The 14,529-nt window shown below is 39.0% G+C and overlaps 1 protein-coding gene across 30 annotated transcripts in view; it reads left to right on the top strand.

Moving 5' to 3' along the window:
- Positions 1–14,529, top strand: part of DLG2 (discs large MAGUK scaffold protein 2) — a 990,031-nt gene that overhangs the window by 673,310 nt on the left and 302,192 nt on the right. For all 30 annotated transcript variants that reach the window (XM_064719541.1, XM_064719525.1, XM_064719532.1 and 27 more), the window contains one exon: positions 11,627–11,796. In XM_064719541.1, coding sequence (XP_064575611.1) covers positions 11,627–11,796 — 170 coding nt within the window. The remainder of the gene's footprint in view (positions 1–11,626; positions 11,797–14,529) is intronic.

Below are 14,529 nucleotides of genomic sequence, written 5' to 3'. Positions count from 1 at the left end.
GCCTGGCCCAGAGCGCTGCCATTCCCCGGGCTCTGGGCCCACAGTTCTCCGGGCACTGGGGACAGCTGGACCAGGGGCTCCGAGGGTAAGTCAGGGCTGCAGAGCCAGAGCTGTCCCTGCCCTTCACCACACCTACAGCGCCTGGCCCGCGGCGCTTCAGTACCTGCCAAGCAGCCCTGCAGCTGGGAGGAGTTTGGCTGCTTCCTGATGCCCTCATTCATCCTAGGCTTTACAGAGATTTGTTTTCTTTCCCTTTCCTTTATCCCAACACCTTCCTCTCACAACACCCCACAGCTACCTACACCTCCTTCTGCTCATCCTTCACCTCTCCGGTGTTCCACTCCGGCCTCAGCTGCTGACAGGCAGATATGAGTCCTTGTCCTGGGAGCAGCAATTTTCCTTCTGGCCACCATTAGAGGCTGCCAGAGCTGCCCGGATCCAGCCGAGCCAGCAGCAGGGCTGGATGTACTGGGAACTCCAGCACTCGGCTGCTGATAGGAGTAGTTGCTGAAGGAAAGCATCGTTCATGGCACTGGCAGGAGACGAGACGCAGAGAGACTGAGGATAACTTGGGAGTTAGAGAACGGACAGAGGAATGGAAAAATGTGGTAAGAGCTAATCAAAACTGAGGATTGAGCTGGATGAGAAATACAGAGGGAGAAGAAATGCAGGGTGGGGCAATATTTTGGGAGAGGGGAACAGAAAAAGTAAACATTAGTTCCTATAAATCTTGCAAGAGGTTTATAAAACTTGATACAAGTTTGAGCACATTTAAGAGAATGCTTATGGATCCCCTTCCAGTCCCAGCATCCTGCCCACCCCTTCCTGCTTTGTCCTGCCCATGCTTCCCTGTCTGCTTCCTCAGCCATCCCCTTGCTGCCATGGAACACAGACAGATTTAAACACAGCTGTGGGCTGGCTGGGGCTGCTGGCTGGGCAGTGTCTGCAGGCGTTAACCTGGTGGAGCTGCTGGTCTCAGTCTCCTTGTGCCTGTGTCTGTCCTGCACTGCTGAAAATCTTTTGCTTTTAGTAAAGTTGTGGTCCATTTCCAGTAAGTTGAGGTGGGAATCAGATCTGCAAAGTGCAAAATTTTCTTCTATGTTTGCACAATTATTTTGATTTGTCTTTTATACTTGTGTATCTGGTTCACTTCCAACCCAGCAGCTTTACCTGGATGTATGTTTGTGTATTGGAGTCCCAAACTCTGTTTGAAGAGGATGCTAATTATGCAGAGGACATTTTGAAATGAATAATGTGGGAAGTGTAAGATCATAAACTCTGTACAAAATTACCACAGGTGTGGCTTACTTAGCAAGAGAGTTAATTTGCCTTGAGTTATTCTGGCCAAGCAATAACTGAGAACTTGATGGCACAGAAAATAATTTCATTATAAATGATTTAGAACATCTGTACCTCCAAACTCATTATGCAGTGACAGGGTATCATTCTGCTTTCAGGATGTTTGTGATAAAGGAAAATAAATGATGAAAGAAGAGGTTCTCCTGCTGTAGATGTACTTAAACTTGAGTTTTATTCTACAAGTTTATGCTTGAGTCTGTGTACAAATTGAATGGGTGTCAGGTGCTCCTCCCCTCGAGCCCATGTAGGTACACCCTGTGAGATGAGCTACCATCAGTTAATAACTACTCCCCATGCTCAAAGTGTGCATTAGGAGATGCAGCTGTTCTGGGAGGCATCAGGCTGAGTGGGCTTTTGCTTCTCTCCTTGTGCTGCATGGGCATTGTATGTGAGACGTTTTTAACCTCTTGGATTTTTATCAGACACAGAAAGAACAGAACTTCATTTTAGTGTTGTTGGCTCATCCATCAAGTAGATACAAGACAAATTTTATCTGCATAGGTTGGGTTTGTTTTTTTTTTTGTTTTTTTTTTTTTTCAATGGCAAGGATTTAGAGGATTACATTTGGAGCTGATTTAGAACATACTGACATTTTTAGCACCTGAATATTATTGACCATCTTGCATTCTGCCTTTATGAGTAGATTTGAAATAATACCAAGTCAATATTGTACCAAATTTCAAAATTAATATTGATTTAGAAATCAATAGTGGGACACTATTATTATAATCATTTTCATAAGAAATATTATTATTTGAACCTGAAGTTTCTTAAATTATATGAATGGTCATTGCATGGTATTTGTTTTGACATTTTGGTAAGAAATTCATTCCTACAGCTAAAAATTGCCTTGAATCTCTTTACCAAGTGGTTTTTTTTAATCAGTAATTTAAAATATAAATAATTACTGCATTTGGCAGCATTACATTTTTAAAAGTTTTCATGCATGTGTCAACATATTTAAATTACACTGTTTCTTTATTTGGCTTGTAGTAATTTAAATAACCTATTTCTTAAGTCTCCATTGCCCTTGTGATCATTTCTCAATGGAGTGTTGGGCTGCATCACTGCATAAATTTTGCTATCTTCAAATTCCAGGTCTAAGAAGACTTAAGAATATTATACTGAAGCTGAGCAAACATTTTTTGGTACAAAATTAGGTCCAAATGGCTTTAAGTGCCAAAGGAAAAGAGCAAATCAGGGCTGCCTTAATTCAAAAAAGTAGCAGCAAAAATCACCATTGGGGGGAACCTGCATTCACTGTCCTCTCTCTAGGGAATGTGAGGCTCCAGCTTCCAGAGGATTAGTCAGACCACTAAACTGAAGGGGCTCTGAAATCAATGTGGGTTTTTTTTCCCTCTCAAGGGTCTTTCACTTCCTCAAAGACAAGTAAAGGTTACGTGGGCCAGAGCAGCCCTGCAGTGAGGGTGGTGTTTGGAAAGCAAAGTACAGGCTGTGGACCAGGGTCTCCTCTTTATGGAGAGGAGGAGTCTCTCTCTCTCTCTCCTGAGGACTGTGCAGCAGCAATCTTATACATGGACCTGCATAAGTTACTATGGTTGTTAGACTTCATCACCTAGAATCATTGAATGGTTTGGATTGGAAGGTCCAAAAACCCTCTAGTTCCAACCCCCCTGCCATGGACAGGGACGCTTTCATGTTGTCCAGATTGCTCAAAGCTCCATCCAACCTGGCCTTGAACGCTTCTAAGGGTGGGGCATCCTCAGCTTCTCTGGGCAACCTGCACCTCACTGTACTTACAGTAAAGGGTGTTTGCAAATGGTCTTCCCAATATCTAATCTAAATCAACCCTCTTTCTGTTTAAAGTCATCACCCCCTGGCCTGTTGCTATATGCTCTTGTAAATTTCTGTAATGTATGTAAAGATATCATCAAGTCAAAGCAGCAGGAAGAATTTCTGCCATCTTGTTATTGAGGATGCTTCCTGGGTGAGGAGCTGATTTAGAATTTGGGAATGGGATACTAAGACTGCAATCTAAAGACAGCATGGCATTATACAAAGTGCAACAGTTTCAGTGATGGAAATAGGCAATGAAAGTGTTTGTCTGAGATGATGTTGGAGACAGCACTGTTGTTTTGTTTTTAGTTTTTCTGACTGCCTAATCTTTTTGTTTATTCAATTTTGTTTTCATTCAGAACTTACTAGATTTAATTTTTTTTTTTTTTTTGCTTAACTGGAAAATTTGTTCAGCATAAACCAATGTCATTTTTGTCAAGAAAAAAAAAGAATTATAGAAAAAATTGGCCTTACCTTTCCATTTTATTTCAGAGTTCAGTTGTAAATCTGTAGGTGTTACAGCCAAGAGGCTTTCAGGTATATAGAAAGATGAGTGGTGGTATTTCCATCTCTGAAATTAAATCAGTGTTACCAGTAGTTCAGCTATATGCCTTTGGCTTGAAGAGCTTGTCTAGCAAGGCCCTTTAGGATGAAAAATCAGGTGTCACATGTAGGAGATTATGATGACCAGAGAACCTATGTCTTCTCTCCTCACAGACAGATTTTGGGACATTAAATGAAACTAGTAAACAGCAGGTTGAAATAACCACAAGGAGAATTTTTAGCTGGTAGCAAAGCTGTGAGATTCATTGATAAAAAACAGTGGGGATGTTGAGTTTTCATGAGTTTTGAAAAAGGTTAAATTAGTGTAAAAGAAATTATCCAGGGATATTAATTGGAAAAAATAAAAAAAGTATTTTTGGAAAGTCCAGCAGCTGAAAATGTATTCTGGGTAAAAAACTGTGTTAATATTTTTCCTTTACCATCTGCTAAGGACCACAGTTGGAAAGAAACCCAGACTAGATGGAGCCCTGGTCTGGTTTATCACCTCATGTGGCTTTTAGATGAGTGAACACCTAATTCCGCACATTTTAGTTCCGAGCTTCCCTGTAGGGGGATCATTCTGGCCATAGGGGCAGCACTGTCTCCTTTAGGCCAAGGGCTGGATCTCTGTGTGAGCCACTGGGTGTTTCGTAGGGATGTGGTCAGAATGTTCAGCAGGGCAGCTCCAGTGCAGGTCTCCGTGCTGGCTGTCTTGCCGTGCTGCCTCGGTGTGTGCCTGCAGAAATCCTGCTACCAGGGGCCAAGGTTTTAATCTACTGAACAGGGTTTAGTACTAAACGTTTGTGACTGCTCTCTCTTCTGTTCCTGTTCCTGTTGGGAGCCACTAATGATCCCCTCCTGAAATCAATCACTGCATGTCAGGATGTGCAGGAGCTCACGGTAGTGCTAAATGAGCTCAACATTGCAGAGCTGCATTAATATTGCCATTTACCTGTGGTAATTGGCTGTAGACATATGAAAGGTATTGAACTGGCTGGATTTCTACTCTAGATCTACTCTGTCAGTATCTGTGCTGGCTTGGATATCTCTGGGATTTCAGTGTGCCAATTTTGATGTATTATGATGTATCTTTGAGGTCAGATTTCAGATATTAGGTTGGGGAATATTTTCAGCCAAGAAGTATGTGTATATACATATATATATATATATATATATATATATATATATACACACACTCTCAAAACCAGACACCCAGTGATAAAGGCATTCCAAAGACATTCCACCTTAAAGGACAAAAGGATCTCTTTGGAGTGGCAAAAAGGCTTAACTCAGAGAGATCCCCAGCTTTGTCCAGGAGGTTCTCAGAAACAGAGTAGAATGCAGAAAGGATCCAAAGTCCTTTAAACAATAAATAACCTGCTTTTTAGCCAATTTTGTGTCTGGAGTGCAGTCTTACAGCTGAGTTTAAGGCCTTTAAGAAAAAGAAAGAGATTTAAAAAAAGGAAATGCTGATGCATCCTCTATTGAAACTGTGTGAATAGGAAGATATTCAAGCTTCTAAATATATTTTCTTCTAAGAGTCTAAAGGCTGCAGGGACTTTTCCATTCCTAATTATATAGTGCAGTATGCCGTCTGTTTCTGACTTACAACTTCTAAAATAGAACTTAGAGTCATAAATGAAACACAAGGAGAGGGATGAAGAGACGCTGTATATGATAAGGAAGTTCTCTGCTAATATTTTTACTGATGTTGTAGCCAGGCACTTGGGTTTTAAATTCAGTGACTGTTATGCAAGCCCTTTAATACACTGGCATTTCATTAAGAGGCTGTTTAAAAAGAAATCTGTGGGTAACTAAAGCAATAGCAAAGGACAAGCAGTGTAAATATCTTATGACAGTTCTGTGGCTGTGCTGTTGTGTCTCAGGTCTCAGCAAGGTCATATCTCTAACAGGGTATGGAAACATGGTAATTTCAAGCAATAACATATTCTGAAATTCAGAAGTATTTCCTAAAATCTGGGTTATTTCCTGACAGTTCAAGCTTCAGTCTCTGTTCTGGAAGTGAAATAAAGCTTAAAGTCCTCTGGTAGGGCACCTGCAGATCATGGTGGTGGGGCCTATAGCCCACCTGGCTGTGATCTGAAATTCTGACTGCATTATAGTTGGCACTTTTACCTCCAAAACCATCACTAGACTCCTGGTCTACTAAGGAGGTACTTCATCTGTACTTTTTTATTTCTCATACGGACTTTGGGAGGGCAAGAAGTAGGACTTAGTGCTAGCCCATCCCTGGATATGGGAATTGGAAAAGTGACTGGGACTGCCCTGATGTAGAGGGAGTGAGCTGGATCTGCACAGGCAGGCTTTTGCTGATGCTCTTCCATGTCTTTTACCTTCTGCCATTTAGGCAGGAATCCACTAACAGATCATTTTCACTTGAAAGGATAAATAGCTATTTTCTACACCCAAAATACTGGAAAATTTCAAAGGAGTGAACTGTAGGAATAACCAACACAATTTCAGGTCCCCCTCCAAAATCTTATGGGGTTTGGAGGCTGTGGGCCGAACTCAGGTAGTGTGCTGTCGGACAGACTGGGTTTCCATTATATTGTAGTAAAATCTGCACACATCCTTAAATGAGAAACATTTTATGAGTTTTTTTCTTTATTTCAGTCTCTGGGATGATAATCATTCTAGTTGCTGATATGAGCTGTGGGGCTGCACAAGCACTGCACTAGGCTTGAGCAAGCACACCCTGCTTTTCAGCAGGGCTTGTTAGCTCAGCCATCCACCAACCTTGGGGCTCCCAGGGCCAACAGACTGAAACTGGCTTGCCAGTGCAAGGGGAGAAAGCATCTGCTGGGTGAATCTACTTAGGGAAATGCTGTGCAAGAGCTTAGTTCCTGTCTTTGCACACACACAGCTGCCTTTGTGCTTGGCTGAGGTGATTGCCTTTCACTTCTCGCTTCTGAAAACTTGTTGCAAGGGTGAGTGCAGCCAGGAAGAGGCAGGAGGCTGCTTTGCTTGGTTATCCAGTGTTTATGCTGTGTGTCTAGGGGCTGCAATGAGGGGTAGTTCCTCTTTGAGATGAGCCAAGTAGGTGTAGGCTCTCCTCTGGAAAGCCAATTTAGACTGTAAAGAGGAGACAAAGGGAGCGGGATGCAGGTGAGGTTTTAATCCTTCATTTGTAGACTATGAAAGAAGAACCTGGTGGAGGTTGTGCGCAAAGAGCTGGTATGGCACCAGGCCAGCGTCATTGGGGGAAAGCGTATATTTTATTGAATTTATTTCAGTGCAACAGATTATTGCCATTGATTCAGAGGCTTGAATGATGATGCTTTTCTCTCAGAAATGAAACATTGTGGGTTTAGTCCTTATTCAATTTCCTCAGAACTAAAGATAATTCTGTTCTTGTTAGAAGCATAGGTTAGATTCAATACTTCAAATAGTGCCTTTATGTTAAATACAGTTAGGTTGCCTGTTTTATTGCACCAATATTTCCACATATTTTTAAATCAAAATCAATCCTAGGATTTCAAATTATTATTAAGTTTGGTTCTAATTCTGCTGTGTCATTTGTAAATTTCAAACCCTTCCCCCCCCCCGTCATAAGTTTTATCAAGTAGTGTTTTCAGTAGTAACCATGAGATTTTTGGAATTTCATTATATATCACATAAGTGTCAAATTTTGAGTTAGGATTGGCTGTTAACTTAATCAGACATTTTCATAACTACTAGTTCCCCTCCAGCTTCCAGAGACAGACAGGAATTTTCTTCCACTGATAAATATAATCTCTTTATTTTTGAAATAGTCATAGAAGTAGTTTTACACTACTTTACAATGTCAGGAAGGGGTCTAAGAGTATACACAAATTTGCTACAGAAATTGGATCATGTCTCTAAGGATCATTATACATAAGGAAACTATGCCCTAAGGGGCATACATGTCATTGGTATTTAGTGTTAGCTCTGAATTCTGTGATTTTAAAGACAAATCTGAAGACTGCTGTAGTAAATGTGATTGCCTTTATTCTGAATTCTTAGTGAAAATTAAAAAATAAAATATTCCTCTTGGAAGGAAGTAATATGAGCCAGCATCAGTATGTACATTTTTTACCCCATGTGCTGTAAATTCTATTTATTATGGAATAGGAAAGCTGTGTATAGAATTAAAAAAAAAAAAAAAAAAAACTGGGGAGAGAGAGTCATCCTTCTCTAGCTAATGGATTAGAAATATTCTCTTAAGGTCAGATAATCTAATTATAATTATTTGCTGACCTCTTGAAGTAAAGATAATAATCCCTTCAGCTTACAACCTAGCATCTTGTGTTCCTGCTTAAGGTGCTGTGCTCTTGTGAGTTCTGGAAGAAAGAAAGTATCAACAGTTTTTTAGGGAAACTTAGGCTAAAAAGGTTAGACACTGGAGCAAAGGATAAAGAGAAAGTTTAGTGTTTCTTTGTCTTACCTCTGTAGCCTATCTGATATCTACATAATGATATATGGAAGTGTATATCTACCTGATATATTTTATAGTTTTGCACTCATTCTCCCATTACAACTATTTTACCTTGATTTCTATGCTCTGACTAAAGAATAAAGAAATTCCATATTAATTTAAGTTTTTCTGAGGAGGCAACTAAAAAAAAAAGTTGGCTTTGGCTAGAAAGAATCTATGAATGCTGGCCATTCTGCAGTGGAAAGCATGGTCACTCTGCTTTTGAAAAGTAGCATTGTCCTACTAATGCGACTTAGCTGGAGGTGTCTGGCTGATAAGACCTGTGGATTACTGCAGGATTTAGTATCATGATGTTGATCCACAGAGCACAGATTATTCCCTTGTTCTTCAGTCTATAGTTAGTTCCAGTTAGCTGTGCTATGGCAAGTGGGCTAATGTGTGTTGGCAGGACCATTTGGTCTTCTGGGGCTCTTAGCTGCCACGCCAGGCTGCTTTGGGTTTCCCCCCAGGGCACCATATTGCGCAGAACAAGGGAACAGAATGATCATTACCAGTTGTCACCTACTATATGTCCAGTAAGTGCCTAAGGACTGTACTGTCTTCTTTACTTACAAGTTGACTGAAGCGTTTATCAGCTTCTCAAGGATGTCTGCAGTTTCTTGAAAACAGTAAAAATCAAACTCAGATGAATATAGTGAAATTTAAACCCTTAAAAGTAGGGTTTTTTCCTTCACACAAGCCCTTATCTGCTTTGAAGATAGCAACAACTGGTAATCTTCTGAGACCCTGACCTTCCCCCTTAACAAAGTAGCTCTGATATTTCTTCTATGAGTTGTTTTGCATGATTGTTGCATGTGTTCTATATTTAACTATCCAGGGTCCTTCATATTGAATTTGTACTACAAAAGTTTTGTAGAATATATTCATTATGTTAAAGAACCTAGATGAGCCAGTGTGCCATATGAAGAGCTGTCAAACTCATTTTAATTTGTTACCTGTGTGGGGGATTCTACAGACCTTAATCAAATTAGGTGTGTGCATAATATTTAAGAGCAGGCCTGAGGAGAGCTGCTTGGAGATATTGATGGGTGAGAAGGTCAACATGACCTGGCAATGTGCACTGGCAGCCCAAAAAGCTAAGATGTGTGAGACCCCTCCTAACCCAAGCCTTCCTCTGGTTATATGCTAATACAACTACTGTTGTACGTATTGGTGAAACTACTAGGATCACTTCTGTTGGATTTATGTTATCTTCTATTATGAGGCAGATCTTCTGGGCACAGCTCTGTCACCATCTGAAGCCAACTTACAGGTATAGGGCATGTCCAGCAATAAATGAGAAAAGAAATCACAAAAATAAAATTTTGCTATAGACTTGGCAGGTGAACGTAAAGCCAGGAAAATGCATTGGAGAGCTGCTTGCAAGGGCAGAGTAGTTTTATCCCTAAGGGATAAGACCATGCACTTAATAATCTGAAAGAATTTTCTTAAACTGGGTTTACTGACTTTTTTGCTGTTATGCTTTTAGGTTTATTTTGTTGCAGCATGTGCGTATATGTTCTTGAATATTGTATTTATTTATTAAAAAATGAAAAATTAACCTTCTCATGAGTGGGGGGAAAAGCCTACAGGTGTGGAAAGGCATCGAATCATACTAGCATAGTTTGGTTGGGGTTGGAAGGGACTGTAGAGATCCTTTATTTCCATCATTCCCAACTTTGGGCAGTGACACTTTCCATTAAACCAGGTTGCTTAAAGCCCCTCCCAGCCATGGAAACTTCTGGCATTAGAGTAAACCACCAAACCCAACCTTTGAATGATATCTAGAAACTTTATGATACAGTATTTCTTCTCAGAAGTGAAGCATGAGAAGAATTTGTGTCCTTTCCAAGTTTGACCAGTTTCATATAACTGTGTTACTTTTGTCATTTTGATTTGAGTTTGTTTGAAACAAAAGCAGCAGAAAACATGACAAAAACCATCCTAAATTCTCAGAGTTCTGATAAACTTAGGTAAAGTTTCATTCTCCCTCCATGTGCTAAGACTCCTAATCAATATCCAGATCATGTGTTCTTTTGCTGTAAAGAGTCACATTTGATAGTTGATTTTTATGTATAGAAACAAAGCAGAAATGGGAATATTTTTAGCAACCCATATTTGCTTCACTGATTGTCCTTTCAGACATGCAGAAGAACATGTTCATTTGCAATCTGCCTTTTTCTTCTGTACCCAAAATACTTAGAGGCATCTCACAACAAATGTACTGCACAAGAGCAGTAGTCTCAATTAATCTAGTTCTTTTCACTTGTCCTCATTTGCAAAGAAAAGATGGCCCAGTAGTTAAGTCATTAGCCTGCTGCTTTGGAGATAGATTTTACTGCTCTTAAGTTGTAGATTTCCTTTCCAACTAGGACAGATCTGTCAGATGAGGAGAATGCAGCTCCATCTAACCATCCATTGAGGGTGATTATATGTCCATCCTCAGATACTGCAGTAAATGCTCAAAGACTATGAGGGAACTTAAGTAGTATTCTAATAAAAAAGAAATTGTGATTATTATACAGCAGATCTTGTAGCCTACAGTCAGTGTTGAAAACAAAGAATTTAACTTGAGTAAATTATTTAGCATCAAGCATTCTCTTTTAAATTGTCTGCTTTTTGTAGGACACCATTTTTACTATAACAGCTTTTGTATCACACTGAGATTTCTGTAAGACCAGCTGTAGTTGTCCTTACTATGGTTCATAATAATAGCATGCAGCATGAGTGTTTTAAAGCAATTATGTTATCTAGTCAAAACTCTTTTAATGAAGTCTGTAAAGACAAATTATTACTTATTTCCATCACTATAATGCATGTAACCCCAATTTCTGAAGGAGGATGGTAGGTATGAGTGATTGGGTAGACTCCAGTTTGAATCAGTTATGGCCTTTGGAAGGACTGAGTGCTCTGTCTTATTGCTTGTGAAGCATATTGCACTAAATCTGTCATCTGGCAGATGTGGACTTGATGATCCTTGTGGGTCCCTGAGCACAACACAGTGCAAAGCACCAAGACTCCATCAGAAGGTTGTATAAAAGAGATTTATTATAGCAACATGTTGCCTTTATAGTTTTTCAAGATATTTACATTTACTTAACAGACGCATACACTGCCCATTGGTCATTAGAAAGAAACAAAGTTCTCAATGGGTAAACAAGGAGCCAAGTCATTCTGTGAGCCAGCTAAAGTCTGTATCTTTTTACTTTCTCTCTCATCATGTTGTCATGGTGATGGCCTTGGTCTCTTCCTCAAGAGAGATATGGGGCTTTCCTTATCTTTAGGAAGTCTTCCCTGGCTCACAAGAGCAGCACAAAATGTCTTTCCTACAGGTCCCTTCCATCTCATCATATTCTGTGATTCAGAGATTCCCAGTGAAGTCATCCTAATTTTACAGCACTGCTGACAAAACTTTGGCTCAAAGTAATAGCTGAAGCATTCAGTACCTCTGGTTCTTTGTTTTTCTTGCAGGGTCAACGATTGCATCTTGCGAGTGAACGAGGTTGACGTGTCGGAAGTGTCACACAGCAAGGCCGTGGAGGCCCTGAAGGAGGCCGGCTCCATAGTGCGATTGTACGTCCGGCGAAGGAGACCTATACTGGAGACCGTCGTAGAGATCAAGTTGTTCAAAGGACCGAAAGGTAGATAAGAAAATTAAAAAGGCGTCTGTTTTAAACTTGGTGTTTAGCCTCTCTTGTAGCTTAAATGGCATCAGGCCTTGTTGATTTGCTAACTGGTTGACATGTCAGATACTGAAATGTAGTTCATTTAGGCAGGTAGAACTTGAATTCATGGTTAATATCTTCCTGAAATATAAGGGAGTTCAAGGAGTTGTGGTTTGCTTCATTCAATGTTTACTCTCTCATTACCTTCTAAGGACACATGGAGATACTATGTGGCAGCACATATACTACCTTTAAAGTTCCTTTACTCAGACCTTTGATTTAAGGTGCTGTTGAATGTGGAGTTTCTGAATTCTTCGTCTTTTCAGAAGGTTTTTTGATTATCCAGCTTGCCCTCTCTACTTTCATTATGTTTTTTTCTAGTTATCTTTGGAACATGAAGAATATCAACTGAGCCAGATGCATAGAAGAATTTTATTTTATTCTTTAACAAAATTATGTCTAAATCTAGCACAAAACCTTCACTAGTCTAAATTAGCTTTATTGCTTCCAGCAGAACCTTCTGGTTACAGAACAAAAAGCCAAATTCCTTTCTAGAAGCATTTTTCTTCATAGCTAATTTGTGGACATGGTACATGTGAATAGAATGAACAGCAGTTAATTATTTTGATCCATAATAGCTATTTCATAAGCAGGTCTTTGATAAATATATATATGTATTATGAAGACATTTGCATGTATCTTAATATATGCAGTGCACATGAGATTACTCACCCTATTTTATCTATAGTAAATAATCTACAGCTTTTTCAGTGTTCTCCCTTACATGTTCTCTCATGTGAATATTATAATTTCCTTCTCTGTAGGGTTTTTTAATAGTAGTAGTGGAGTATATTTAATATATTGAGATATATTGTTGAGCTTGACCTCTAATACTCAACAAAAATAGTGCAGCACTGAAAGCAGTGCACTCTCTGTCCGTGCAGTGTATTCATTATGCTCTGCTCTTAGAGAAGAGCAAGATATATTTAAACAGGCATCTAATGGTAAATCCCTGAAAGTCTGGATTCTTGTGGTCAATTATGATGCTGGATTGTTTATCTAACAGAAAAGCATTTCCAATGGTATTTTGTAGGCATGTGAATTCAGAGTAGAAATGCAGGCAGTGTTTTTAAAGATTTGGAGTTAAAGTAAGTGTGTGATGTGATAGTCATTTTGAGAGACCTAAGGCTAAAGAAACTAAAATTAACTTGTCCTTTCTGGTTGTGATGAAGCAGTAAAAATTATTCACCGTGACCAAATTTTTGCTACATCGTGAAAATGGACAAGAGAGGCAATCATTATCGAATAATGGGTTTGCATTGTGTTTGTTTTGAGTGTATGCCTGAAACTATTTCTTTTTACAGTTATTTTCATAAAACAGAATGGATACCAAAAAATGGATACCTTTTAGGGCAAGCTAAAAAACTTTTGCTTCTTACTGCTGCAAATATGATTTTGCGTCTATATTCTTATATGAAGTTTACTACAGATAATTCTATAAATAATAAATTTTATTGTTAAATTGATTTTTTTTTTTATATTTTCACTTTTATAGGAACAAGTTAGCTGAAAACTTGGATAAAAAATAAGTTTATGGACTAGTTTTGTGCAAAAGCCAGGGCTTTTACTTTCATAATTCAGGCAGTAAGGAAGCCTGCTCTATTAGGCTTTCTGTATTCTAGAAATACAAAAGGAAAATGAAGAAAATAAATAATTTATAGTTGAGACTAAAAACCTTAACAATACTATTTTTAATATCTAGAGCATATTTCCTTTGATTTTTTCAAAATCTTCCATGAAGGAATTATCTATTGCAAGGCATCAAACTCTTAGCAGAAGTTGAGAATAAAACCCGTGACTCTTGGCTGTAGTCACTCCTGTGATGCTTATCTCCTCATATTTCAGGTGATTTATCTGTGAACTGGTCTTTCACACCATTACTATGCAACATTAGAACCACTTAGTATTTATATAAACAGTGTTTCTTACTTCTCAGAGTGAAATTGGGATGTTTTGGTGTCCAGAGCAGGATCTGAAAACTAACATGGTAGCTTCCACACCATTCCTTCTTTCCTACTCACAAAATCAATAAAGAAAGTAAATCTATTTTTTAGACAAGAAGGTTGTTGCATACAAAAATTGGAATAGCAATTATATTTTCAATTATTTCCCTGACTGTCTATGTCAGTATATAATCCATCATTTACTGAGTTCATTCCTTGCTGCCCTGAGAATTCACCACATGAAAGCAAGTCTTGGCAACCCTAATGCCAGGTAAAATCAGAGATCCCTAACTTGCCTGTGTGTAGTAGATTATATCTTTCAGCACTTGAAGTTGGTAAAGAAGGAAATTTGCAAGGCTTTATATATAGAGCCTATAAAGCCTATAACTTTAATTTCATCTGAGATATTCAGGATGAGGGCTTTTACAAGTTTAGTCCATAGAGGTTAGTTGAGTTTTTTTAATGGACATTTATTTTTGTTGCTAGCAACTACCATATAGAAGACATTGATTAATTTGTTGAAGGTATTTTAAACATCACATATTGAATGAGCATTGTCTGGAGATGGCTTTGAGTGTGTAACAGGGGGAAGGGCATGCTCTTGTGCTGCCAGGAGGTCCCTTCTAAATGCAGATCCCCATGTAGTTGTTCCTGTTGTTTTAGAAAAAGGCTCTGCTAGTGTCATGTGTGCTAAGCCTTTAGTTTT

This window comes from Zonotrichia leucophrys, chromosome 1 (assembly GCF_028769735.1).
Source record: "Zonotrichia leucophrys gambelii isolate GWCS_2022_RI chromosome 1, RI_Zleu_2.0, whole genome shotgun sequence".
In the NCBI taxonomy this organism is placed as follows: domain Eukaryota; kingdom Metazoa; phylum Chordata; class Aves; order Passeriformes; family Passerellidae; genus Zonotrichia; species Zonotrichia leucophrys.
The sequence above is the reverse complement of the archived record's forward strand: the minus strand, read 5'-3'. Positions and strand labels throughout refer to the sequence as shown.